Genomic DNA, 12,943 nt, shown 5'->3' on the forward strand with positions numbered 1-12,943 from the left:
TTCCTTCATACAATAAGGTTACATTTTTCGAATTCGAAAAGCAGATTCAAATATTAAATTTTACGTGATACATATGTAATTTATAAGACAAAATAAAACTTTATAATTTCGCATGGGAATTATATCATTAATATAAAAATAAATTTAAATGTTTCCATAGTATATTCACTATTTCCGGTTAATCTCGATACATCACGATATATCGATTTGTGCATGCGAAACATCGAACGCCTGAAATTTTTCTTTCCGACAGAAGTCTACTATTGAAGCGTCAAGTATGTTAGATTTCTCTAAATATCTATCTTAATCGCTTTTAATTTTCAATTTAAACAAAAAATAGGAGGTTTGTTAAATTATTTACTCTGTGACAAATTGAAAAATTGCTATATGATTTGTGTTTTTATTCATTATCGTGACAAACAATATTGATGTTATAGTGATAACCTAAAATAATGTTTGTCTTTCTCTAATTTCGAGTACAATACTAGTTTATAATGTCAATACCTTTTATGGTTTGTAATAAAAGACATGGTTTTTTTTATGATAAAACGAACACATTAAAATTACTTCTAACACGTGAGAGATAAGCGTCAAAACTTCGTATCAAAGCTAACCTCTCAAATTGTTTGTGACAAATTGAACAAGTTCTTAGTCTTCTTTTTATTCATATATATTTTTCTAGTTATATATTTCTTTCACTTTATAACATATTGTTTACAGAAAATAGACTATTAATTCCTTCTTATTTCTGGTCTAAAATAATTGTATCATTAAGTTCACAATAACTAGTTTTTAATTATCTTTTTATTATTTTTAGAATGTTGATGCCAAAAAAGAATCGTGTTGCAATTTATGAGTACCTTTTTAAAGAAGGTGTTATGGTCGCAAAAAAAGATTATCATGCGCCAAAGCATCCAGAATTGGAATGTATTCCAAATCTTCAAGTTATTAAGGCTATGCAGGTAATAATTACACGCGATATAATTTTATATTGCATGCTTGATAAGATTTAATTTGTTCTATTATTAAAATCTATATCTGTTATTTATTTTTTCAGTCTTTGAAATCTAAAGGATATGTCAAAGAACAGTTTGCTTGGAGACATTTTTATTGGTATTTAACAAATGAAGGCATTGAATATTTGCGTGGATACTTACATTTACCACCTGAAATAGTACCTTCCACACTTAAAAGGCAAACCAGATCAGAAACTACAAGGCCAAGACCTACAACAGGTGCAAGAAGTGAAGCATCTAGACCCACAGAAGATCGTGCTGGATATAGACGAGGTCCTGGAGGCCCAGCTGGTCCTGGTGATAAAAAAGCTGATGTTGGTGCCGGTACTGGAGATGTTGAATTCCGTGGTGGTTTCGGTCGTGGTAAACCACAATAATATTTTAATGTAAAATAAATAAACATTTCGTAATATACAAGCATCGTTATTTTAACCATCCTTACATTTTGAATAATAATTTCAATAGGCACAAGTTTTAGGGATTAATAAGTAAAGATCAAGATAAAACATGTTTATCATAATAATCTTTTATTTTATTTTATGTCGCATTATAAAATTGTACATTTACTTACAAATTGTATAATTATAGTTGTTATTGACATGTAAAGTCATAACTGGAAGCAAACAGTAGGCAATTATTATACAATTACAAAATATTGAAATTATGAGTTTGCTAAATAAATATATCATTTTTGACAAAACCAAAGTTAGAATAGGAAACATTGTAGATATATATTTGTGCTAAAGCAAGAATTTTATCAAAAATTTTGTAACTCTTCTTCAATTAGTTGACAGAATTTTTTTGAGAAATGGTTTTAATATATACTAGCAGTATGATGTTGCTTTTTGTTTCATAGCTTTTTTATCTTTCAATTCAAAATTTTTCAAGCTCTTTTTCATTATTGCATCATGTCTTCTACTTTCTTCATTTTTATGATGAAATACTAATACCTACATTTAATGGAAATATTAATACCTATATTTATAACAAGCACATCATATATATTCTGTTCATTTCCCATATTTGTTATGCTTCAAAAAATAAATAGGTGTTATAAATTACCATTAACAAATTTTACATAAAATTGATGCTTTAGATAGATGTTAAAATGAACTAACTTAAACTATATGTCTTAGCGCAATATATATTTCTATCGCTTGTCATATTCGTTTGTGTTTATATGTATTTAATATTATATTGTAATACCCTTAGTTTCTTCATTCAATAATTACCAATTGTACTGCTGAATTATTTATTTAGAATAATATATAAACAATAATTAAGCTCAAAATTTTAATTTAACATTCGTAATGAATGATATTATATTTCAAAGTGTTTGATGTTCCTAAATTTGACATATATATTTAGTTTAATAGTGAATTTTATTTATAGAACAGTTTTTTATATGTTTAACCAAATTAAAGAAATTGCGAAAACATCAATTTTTTAAGTATACAATTTATAAGAAAAAGAACATCTTTAAATAAAAGAATAATATTACACAGTGTACAATCAAGTAATAGGATTAAACTAAATGGAATTAAACTTAGTTATATATACAAAAAGATGTATCTTAATTCTATAATATTGAATTGTCATAATTTTACACTTGGAAGTTTCTCAATTTCATGCAAACTTTTTGTGACCTAGCAAGTTTGTATGTTTTTATCTTCTGTATGTATAAATACATGGTATTGTAAGCATATATGTACATATTCATGTACATATGTACATTACAAATATACATATATCATGTGTAACATCTATAAAAGTTATGATTAAAACCATAAAATCATATTTGCATACAATTAATAAGAATCATGTATATGTAATACATATGAATTCTATGAATAGGTTATGTTGTTATCAATGAATTAATAAGACATATTCTTTTAAAAGAAACAAAAGTGGAGGCAATCTTTTAACCTAGGATGAACGTTCTAATAACCTTAACTATTGTCACATCTCACTGTATCACAATTTGTACTCCAAAGGAAACAATTACCAATGCCACTATAACAAATTAGGAAAACTGCAAGAAGAAATACTAAACTACAAACAGTGCATGGTTTTCGTTCTAGGAAGAATCCAATTAGATAAAGTGCCATAAACATGACGTGCGTTTGCAGCAGTGTTGGATTTACTGGTTTTGGTATCAGGAGCACTGGAATTAGCCACTGTAGGCAATACATCCTCTTTACTTTGTTGTTAGAGATGTATTTAAACTAGTTGTTTCATCTGTGGCGAAACTTCTGAAAAGAAGTACATAAATTATTTTCTTTCAGTTTATTCGTAAATTCACTTTTTACACGCACTACGATTTTTTCATACCTTATTTGGAAGCACCATAATGTTCTCGAAACATCTCGTCCTTCAAATTTGAAACGATTTAACTATACTCATGCTAGTAGGTACAAATATTTCCAATCTGAATTTTTCCAAATATGAGATTACACACATCTACAAATCAGATAGGAACATACAATATGACTAACAGCAGTTTACTTTACTGTTGTTTTCATGAAAACAACCTTTACATTATCTTTCAAAATGAAAAAAATTATTTAGAAAATTATTTTATCATCATTTGACTTCATATTCGTTAATAATAAATATATTTATCATTTATTATATTATGCTATGTTCCGCTGCCTTTTATCCTTACACTAGAAATGAAATTGAGATGACAAGTTTGCTTCATAGTATTAATTTAAAAATTACTATTATTCTCTTACGCGGGAATACCAAATAGTACTAAAAGTAAGCACTGTCAGAATAGTAGCATTCTGAGGCAAGCAGATTTTAATATTCGTAACTTTAATTAATCTGTAACTAGTGCGCGTTATGTTGTATATTTCGATTATAAAGTATTTAAAATATAAAATATTATAATATGTTATATAAGTATCTAACATGTATCGCAATAATTTAAATAAAAGTTTTAAACCAACTTTGAAATATCAACAGCCAGTGCGTGCCAAATCCGAAAAAAGTTTAGAAAATACCAATGTTTTAACAGAAAATTCAGGGCAAACTTTTACTAGAAGCACTACAAAAATTCTTAATTTATTTAAAAAACCTGTTATCAATCATAAAGAGGAAAAACGGGAAGACAATGCTTCAATTAAGGGAAAAGAAAATAATGCAATTATTGTTAAAGAAGGTTTATCCATTATTACTGATAGTAATACAGCGTATGTACATAAATTTTTAATTCATTTAAATAGTAATTTTGTTTTTAATAATTCGATTATTCCCTTCTCTAGTATCTTTAATGTAGTAATCGGTAAAAAGTCTATGAGAAAACATAAAAGATGGGAAAATGATGGAACATTGGAAGTTACAGGAAAACATGCAGTCTTAAAGGTGATGTATTTGTACAAACTGTATATAAAAGATTTTTTAATTAAAGTTATAAACAAGTTATATATTTCTGCATTAAACAGGATATAGAAGGTAGTGTTATTCATAAAACTACAATTAATCCAGAAGTTTTGATAGAAGGCTTTAGAATGTATATAGATAATAAAGAAATTGAGGTAAAAATGAATGCATTTGTATTAATAATTTACTTATTTGAATCACTGTCTAAAAGTGATATTAAAATATTTATAGATAATTGACAGAGCAACATCCAAATACATGCCCAATAAATCTATCTTAGAAAAAGTTTCAGAACCGCCCATAAAGAAGTTGAAAACTTCAAGTTCTAATCCATATCTTCCTTTAAAGCCATTATGTAAAGGTATGATGTATGAATAAAGGCACATTATGAAACTAAATTTTATAATGTATAAAATATATTAATCTTCATGTCCTATTAAAGAACTAAAATTGAGATGCTGTCCATTGGTAATGCCATCTGTAAATATTTCAAAAAGTTGGATAAATCATGATATGTCTGAAAATGAAACAGAAGTATTCGTAGATACCTGTTTAGTAAATGTACTTAGACCACATCAACGTCATGGTATTGTATTTCTATATGAATGTATTATGGGCTTAAAGGTATCTAATTATTTTGGAGCAATTTTGGCTGATGAAATGGGGCTTGGTAAAACATTACAATGCATTGCAATTATTTGGACATTGTTAAAGAAAGGACCATATGGATATCCAATATTAAAATATATATTAATAGTAACTCCTAGTTGTTTGTGTAACAATTGGAATAAAGAGTTTAAGCATTGGTTGGGTTTCCACAGGATATCTCCATATGTTGTAGACGCCAAAAACAAGTCAAAAGATTTCAAAAAACATATAAGAAACTCGGTTATGATTATTAGTTATGATATGCTTACCAGATGTGAACAAGAAATCGAAGAAATACCTTTTAATTTAATCATATGTGATGAAGGACATAGATTAAAAAATAATGATATAAAAGCAGCAAAGGTATCAATATTTAATTTTAATTCAGAAAGAAACAATAACTAATATATGATTATATGTATGTTTAATACTATAAAGTATGTGAGATATATAAAATTTTAACATATTATATTTCTCTAGATTTTATATAACTTGAAGTGTAAAAGAAGAATTCTTTTGACTGGAACTCCAATACAAAATAATTTGCAAGAATTTTTTACTTTGATTGATTTTGTAAACCCTACTATATTAGGCAGTAATTCTGAATTTAAAAATTATTACGAAAAACCTATTGTTGCATCACAATGTCCTACTGCACCAGATCATGTTGTATCTCTTGGGACTGAAAGAGCTAATGAATTACGTGAAAAAACTAAATGCTTTATATTACGTCGTACACAAGAAACAATTAATAAGTACTTGCCTTCTAAGCATGAATTAATTGTATTTTGCCGTTTATCGATCGAGCAACAGGATTTATATTTGCGAGTTACGGATTCATGGTTTAATAAAAGTCTATCAAGTAATAACATACCGCATTTAACAGTAATAACAGCTCTAAAAAAGATTTGTAATCACCCAGAATTATTTTATAATGAAAAAACTGAGCTTTTCTGTATTGATTCAAAAGGTATACATAAAACTTCTAATATAAAAGATAGCACAAAAACAGTATACTGTGGAAAAATTTCAATTGTACAAACATTATTGAGAAATTTAAAAAAAACGGAAGAAAAATTAGTATTAGTTTCATATTATACACAAACACTTGATATATTGGAAACTGTTTGTAATAGAGAAGGCTTACAATTTCTTAGATTAGATGGTAGTACAACAAGTAATACAAGATCTAAGATTATAGAGCGGTTTAATTCAACCAGTGATAACAGTAGTTAGTATAATCTATACTATTTTTAATTTAACAGTCACCTAACATTTTCTGAATGTTTATGCAACTATTCTAGAAGTATTTTTATTAAGTGCAAAAGCTGGTGGAGTTGGATTAAATTTACCTGGTGCATCTCGACTTATATTATTTGATTCAGACTGGAATCCAGCATCTGATTCACAAGCTATGGCAAGAATTTGGAGGGATGGTCAAAAAAAAGATGTTTACATATTACGGTTTGGATATTTTAAGTTAGAAACAAATATCTACATGTTACAGATATTCTTATAATAATATAAATAAACTTGTAGATTACTAACAACTGGTACTATTGAAGAAAAGATATTTCAAAGACAAATTAGCAAAGCGAGTTTAAATGAAACTGTGGTAGACCTAAATCCTTCATCTTCTTTTAAGTTGTCTATGAGTGAATTGAAGGTCTATTTTATTTATGTATTTTAAACATTGTACATTTTGAATCAGTATCAAATAATTTATAATATTTGTAACATCTGTAGGATTTATTCACATTAGCAGCAAATACGAATTGTTTAACGCATGATTTAATGAAGTGTTCTTGCAATGGCTATAAAAAATCAGAGGAAACATCAGAAAAATTACATCAAAAAGGTGCTACAGGTTATCAATTTCTAGGAGATAAAACGTTAAAATCAAATTTCACCATAAATCAGCTTTTGAAATGGGAACATTACCAACAACCAATTTCGGATAAAATAATTCAAGTAAGAATAATTTAATACTGAGTATTAAAACTAGACATTAAATTAATAATTATTTTTAAATATTTTGTAGGAAATTATGCTATCAGAAGTATCTGACAATATAACTTTTATATTAAAAAATTCTGTAGTAAATAGGACAGATTGAAATGATAAAACACATATTTATATTTCATGTCATGAAAACACAATAATTATATACATATATAATGACAGCAAATGTACAATTAAATACTTAAAGTTTGTTTTTATGTAATATATGACTTATTAATCTTTCTATGCACTCAGGAGATTCTAAACGTTTTGTAAGTTCAGTCATTTCTTCTTCATTAACTTTCAATAAAATGTCCTGATTCCATCTGTTAATTAAACATTTAATTGCCAATATAGACTGAAAGAAGACATTTATTTGAAATAATTGTATCAGTATCTTACATTTTATGTAAAACAGATTAGATCAAAGTATACCTCTAATGAAAGTTTAGTCAACATTTTTAAATAGGTCCAAACTTCATCTAAATTTTGATATTTGTATACTTCATTAATGAAACCATAGTGTTTAGCTTCAAGTGCACTCATTTTATATCCTAAATATAACATTTCACTAGCCTAAAAATTATTTAAGAATTGTAATTTAATCACAAATATAATAAGTTCACAATTTTAAATACCTTAGACTTCCCAAATATATTAGGAAATGTATATGTTGAACATCCTTCTGCACTAAGGCCTAATCTTGTAAATGGTGTTTCAAAATAAGCCTATAAGATAATGAATAACTACAGATTAAGCATAATTTAATGAACATAATGAACTACAATGGGGACTAATAATATATAACTAAAAATTATTTACATTATCTGCTGCATATACAATGTCAAATAATGGAAGCATTGTTGCTGCAATTCCAATTGCAGGACCATTTACAATAGCTATTAAAAGTTTAGGATATCTAATTAACATTTCTACAAATTCTCTGAAAAATTATTTAAAAGATTATTATTAAAATTTAAGTTTGTGATATTAAAGAATTAAAGAGTAACATGTTTACAAATACTTACTTCAAGATATTAATTTTACTTTTGATATCAAAATCATCTTCATCTTGGCTTGTTAATGAAGATTTAAAATCATTGCCACTACTGAAAAAGCTTCCATTACCAGTTAAGATGACTATATATATGGTACTATTTTGAATAGATTCGTCTAGAATTTTTATTAAATCTTTGTACATCTAACACATAAAGGACAAGTTTAATAGCAGCATTATTAATGAAACTCTTTATATGTAAACATACATTATTGTACTTATAAACTACAAACTAGACATTAATTATATATTATGTAATAACTGCTGGATAAAATTACTATTTTAAAAATTACATTTAATTTCGCTCTTTATGTAAGATCTAAAAATCTAACTTTTACACCATTACATGTTATTGTAATATGTACTCTAATCTCTAGACAAACTTTATAATAATAAATTAAATTTTAATACTAAATTTTAACGGTTACTTACAGAAATAGTAATAGCATTTTTATTTTTTGGTCGATTTAATCTAATGTTTAGTATTCCGTTATCCACCGAACATAAAATATCGCATAAATTTTTATTATCCATTATAAGCATGTGTGGTTATTCAGAATAAAGTTTGAGAAATAACTTTTTCATTAATGAATCTATTTTAATGATATTATGCTCAGTGAATGCTTACGATATAATTGTACACAATAAATTAACCTTCTGGACTCGAGGTCTTTTTTACCTCGGATGAATTAACAACTCGAAATTAACATTCCGCGGCATATTTAATGAATTCCCTACCTCTAACTTGGAATTAATTATAAAATTTTTATATTTTTAATTTTCATGCATGTTTACTTCTCAAAGAGGAAAATTTCTTAAATATTAGTGTCTATACTATTGTTTAGTATGATATTTTATATAGCAATTGCCAGCTTGTTGGGGCACGTATTACTATAATATGTTGTCTAGTATCTTTTGCTGGATTCATTTCATCGGGAGCAGACCCTGCAATTCTTCCTAATTCTTGTTAAAATGACATGTAGTTTTCCATTTATATCTATTTCTAGGCTCCAAAAAAAAAAAAAAAAAAAAAAAGAAAAGAAAAAAAATACTTTTCACAACCATTTCAAGGATTTCCTTAAGAGACAGTATGTTGAAGCATATTGGTCGGCACGATCAACGCCACCCATATATATTATGTAGTTTATTATAGCATTGGGTTTTTTCACTTTAACTTCAACTCTACCTCGTAAAATTATTTTTATAGGAGTCAATCCTGGATTATACCAATTGGTTAGACATGTCACAACCGTCTTGTCTTTCAGTGCTAAAACTAAAGTATTGCCTTCACGGTATGCTATTATAGATTTGTTACAAAATTTTGATTTCTTTATAAGATTTGGCAAATTCTTCATATTTGTTAGGATCGTCCCAGTCAAATGACATTTCAGTTTTCGTAATTCTTCCGACAAGATATAACTTGTATAATATCTGTCTGTAAATATATGATGTTCCTGAGCACCAGGAATTTTCTCCAACATTGTGTAAAAATGCAACAGTATTCTTGTTGATACCGGAAGAACGGATCCTATCAATTTCTCTCGGTTAATAATATAAATAAGTTATGAAATTATATAAAATATCCATAAAGAATAAATTTAAAAATCTTGAATATATCTGTTTCATATTTCAGTGTATTTTATAGAGAACAATAAGTTATTTGATTTAATATTGTTAGTGAAATATATGTTTTCAAACAATTTACACAAATCAAAAAATTTATTATTCTGCAGTAATAATATATACAGCAAAATTTTCAAATGAAGAGATTACCTTAGACACATAAAGATGGTACGACATAAGAAAACTAATTTTATATTTACAATGTTTATATCATACGTTCTTAAATAAATATCAAAGAAGAAAAGTAGCTGTTTAACAAGTATGATCCGTTCTGTTTTAATAATACAAGTAAATGTTACAAATGATGATCCTTACTTTTTATTACACAGCTAGTATTGCTTTTCAGTTAAATACTTGTTTTGTAACTGATTATAATTGCAATTCTTTTCATTCTTAATAGTACCATATTGGTAAACCTAAAATATGAGACCTATAAAGATAGTACTTTTGCACTATACACATGTTCACAATGTTATCATATTTGATATATATTTGACGTATATTTCTTCATGACTAGCACTTGCACATGCTAAAAATTACAGAGTTCACTGATTTCAAAATTATATTTTGTAATCACAGATTACATGGCCATATTACTGTCCCTAGATATTTCTACAAAAATTATTATTTCATAAATAGCAGTGTATTTGTACATTATATATAACTTACATGAAACGTAAATAAATATATGTATATATATTTAATTTTATAAAGAACATTTAAATGCTTCTATAACTTAAGGCTTTTAAACGTTTTAATTAAACGTAAACGTAATAAAATTAAACTATTGGATATTATTATATCCATTAAGAAGAGGAAGCTTTATCCGGATAAAACTAATGAATTTTTAAAAAATTATTTTAAAAAATTACAATTCTATAAAAAGAAATGCATTTAAAACAATTTGCTATGCCTTAATATTATTATCTTTCATATATATTAAAGCATTTAGAATTAGATATAAGAATCTTGTGATTGTTAATTCGTTTTGTAAAATTAAAAACTGGGAATATTACAATAGTAACTTTGGTATCATAAAACAGAAGTAGTTCATTCAGATATAATTTACACAAATGATAAATTCATTGCTATTTCTGCTTGTTTTCTTTTTTTAAGATTAGAAACATTTCCACCTACAACACTCCACCTACTGCTGTTTTTACTCCTTCACCAAGCGCTAGAATTAAGTAACAGTGAAAAAGTTGGAAGTAATTAATTTTTAATAAAGAACAGTAAAGTAATAAGTTTAATGTTTAAAATATTAATATATTTAGTTAAACTATTACGGCTTCAAAACTTTTTCAATGAATTTCTTCATGTCGCGCATTTCCTGTGGAAGTGATTATTATTTGAAGATGATTATTATATGAAGTAATTACAATACAAAAATTTTATGAAAGCTAAAATGCTGCTTACCTCATCACAAGACGCATGCATCATCCCTCTATATGTTTTGAATTCTGTTTGTGTCATAAATTGTTTGAGAACTGACGCAGTCAATTGACCCCATCTGTATGGCACTATTGGATCACAATCACCATGACATTGCAGTAGTGGAGTATTTTTATTTCCTATTGCATCCTATAAGATATGTGACGTTATAAATTTTATGATATTGTAAAATATTAAGCATGAACGTAGTGTGAATATACACACAGCAGGGAATTTTTGATGCAAAGGAAGCCAAGCTGATAAAGCTATAACACCAGCTAAAGGTTCTGGAAATGTAAGAGCACTATATATAGCAAGAGCACCACCCTGACTAAAACCTCCAAGAACAATACGTTTTGTGGGTATTCCTGCTGCAACTTCTTCTGCAATTAAAGAATGTACCATTTCTGCAGCTCTGCGAATACCTTCTTCATCTTCAGGCCCACTTGGTTCCAAAGATCGTAGATCAAACCTACATTTATTGATATACATATTATTTATTATTAATGAATTATTATATAAGTTTATATGATGAATAAGAATTGTAAATTAATTTATTATATTACATATTACTTACTTACCAAGAAGGCATTCTAAATCCTGCATTTAATGTTACTGGCATTGTAGGCCTAAAATGACAAAACTAAATGATATATTTACTACCTAGATAAAAATTAAAAAAAAAGATACTTAGATAAAATTACTAAGAGCTCTTATTGAGTTATATAGTGTTATTTTTATATCAATTATACATACGCAGTTGGACAAATAACTTTAATGTGAGGAGATCTTACTGCTCCCATTGAGCTAGCCCAACCATGACTATAAAATACATTAAATAAATTAAGAGATTATAAAATTGATATATTATATAATCATAAAAATTGCCATTTACCCTGTATCACCCAATCCATGGAAAAATATAAGCTGAAACAAAAATGAAATTATACTATATAGAAATAATAAAATCAGTTATAAAAACGTATATTATTAATTTCTTCTACTTCTTCAAACCATGTGCGTATTTATTGAATAAAAGTGTTTAAAACTACAGTATTAATTTTTTGAAAATTATTTTTCATATTGATAGATTTTAATTTAAAAAAATAATTCAAATCTCAAATATAAAAGAAAACTAGAGTTATAAAAATATCAAGCACATACTTAGAATTTGTATGATAAAATTATGTCAAGAATAATTAACTTATGGTTAATTAAAAATCACTTTGCGCCAGGCATAACCAAAAAAGAGACATCTTGAAGACATTTTCCGCTTACTGTCGCTGTATGTCTGGCCGTAGCTGCTATCACCACAGGATTCACTGTTGTCATTATTCCTCGCTTTTTTGGACGGGCTGCAAGAAAACGGATAAAACGTATAACAATTCGGTAAAAATCGTAAATATAGAATGGCGGAAGATTCTTCTTGACACTGCTAGAAATTCCCTAAAGCGAAAAGAGAGGGGTGGACAAAAGTTATGCGCATGCTTTACGAATCTGTTTTTAAATGAAAATCTAAATTATTACGCAAACCTGAAGAATTGCCCATTGTCAAAGCATAATTACAAAATACTTTATTATCATCAGTGACGTGGTAAAATATCTTATTTTCTGTACACTATACTTCTCAAATCGTTTGAAATTGTCAGATAATTACAGATTAATATTCATAACAATGTATGTATAGCTGTCAAAGAATATACATTTCCTAGAAGTGTTACAATTAAAATCCTTTTCTTAAACGAACCACTGACCATATTGAAAAGAAACTAAAATCTCTGTG

At 26.9% G+C, this 12,943-nt stretch overlaps 5 protein-coding genes across 7 annotated transcripts; 2 read left to right on the top strand and 3 right to left on the bottom strand.

The window, feature by feature from the left end:
• Positions 1-145: 145 nt before the first annotated feature.
• Positions 146-1,430, top strand: LOC122571986 (40S ribosomal protein S10-like). 2 transcript variants are annotated; one of them, XM_043736415.1, is made up of 3 exons: positions 146-275; positions 818-962; positions 1,058-1,430. In XM_043736415.1, exons 2-3 carry the CDS (start codon positions 819-821, stop codon positions 1,391-1,393), a joined length of 480 nt encoding a protein of 159 aa, XP_043592350.1. In that variant the 5' UTR covers positions 146-275; position 818; the 3' UTR covers positions 1,394-1,430. The 2 variants fall into 2 exon arrangements, with proteins under 2 accessions (XP_043592350.1, XP_043592351.1); XM_043736416.1 differs by having other exon boundaries at positions 230-343.
• Positions 1,431-1,526: 96 nt separating this feature from the next.
• Positions 1,527-3,491, bottom strand: LOC122571987 (bladder cancer-associated protein). The gene is made up of 2 exons (XM_043736417.1): positions 3,348-3,491; positions 1,527-3,268 (listed from the first exon to the last, which is right to left on the bottom strand). Exon 2 carries the CDS (start codon positions 3,206-3,208, stop codon positions 2,966-2,968), a length of 243 nt encoding a protein of 80 aa, XP_043592352.1. The 5' UTR covers positions 3,209-3,268; positions 3,348-3,491; the 3' UTR covers positions 1,527-2,965.
• Positions 3,492-3,754: 263 nt separating this feature from the next.
• LOC122571957 (DNA repair and recombination protein RAD54B-like) lies at positions 3,755-7,308 on the top strand. The gene is made up of 10 exons (XM_043736349.1): positions 3,755-4,210; positions 4,283-4,382; positions 4,463-4,555; positions 4,632-4,761; positions 4,843-5,411; positions 5,529-6,279; positions 6,353-6,512; positions 6,588-6,714; positions 6,795-7,019; positions 7,090-7,308. The coding sequence occupies exons 1-10, from the start codon at positions 3,930-3,932 to the stop codon at positions 7,162-7,164; spliced, it is 2,511 nt and encodes an 836-aa protein (XP_043592284.1). The 5' UTR covers positions 3,755-3,929; the 3' UTR covers positions 7,165-7,308.
• Positions 7,167-8,680, bottom strand: LOC122571979 (enoyl-CoA delta isomerase 2). Its single transcript, XM_043736400.1, has 6 exons — positions 8,539-8,680; positions 8,078-8,250; positions 7,872-7,992; positions 7,688-7,777; positions 7,485-7,625; positions 7,167-7,407 (listed from the first exon to the last, which is right to left on the bottom strand). Exons 1-6 carry the CDS (start codon positions 8,647-8,649, stop codon positions 7,252-7,254), a joined length of 792 nt encoding a protein of 263 aa, XP_043592335.1. The 5' UTR covers positions 8,650-8,680; the 3' UTR covers positions 7,167-7,251.
• Positions 8,681-10,931: 2,251 nt separating this feature from the next.
• Positions 10,932-12,625, bottom strand: LOC122571983 (acyl-protein thioesterase 2). 2 transcript variants are annotated; one of them, XM_043736408.1, is made up of 7 exons: positions 12,439-12,625; positions 12,056-12,087; positions 11,917-11,982; positions 11,742-11,789; positions 11,386-11,632; positions 11,146-11,310; positions 10,932-11,059 (listed from the first exon to the last, which is right to left on the bottom strand). In XM_043736408.1, exons 1-7 carry the CDS (start codon positions 12,490-12,492, stop codon positions 11,012-11,014), a joined length of 660 nt encoding a protein of 219 aa, XP_043592343.1. In that variant the 5' UTR covers positions 12,493-12,625; the 3' UTR covers positions 10,932-11,011. The 2 variants fall into 2 exon arrangements, with proteins under 2 accessions (XP_043592343.1, XP_043592344.1); XM_043736409.1 differs by having other exon boundaries at positions 12,325-12,466.
• Between the last annotated feature and the right edge of the window lie 318 nt (positions 12,626-12,943).

The sequence above is a fragment of the Bombus pyrosoma genome, linkage group LG10 (genome assembly GCF_014825855.1).
Source record: "Bombus pyrosoma isolate SC7728 linkage group LG10, ASM1482585v1, whole genome shotgun sequence".
Lineage (NCBI taxonomy): Eukaryota > Metazoa > Arthropoda > Insecta > Hymenoptera > Apidae > Bombus > Bombus pyrosoma.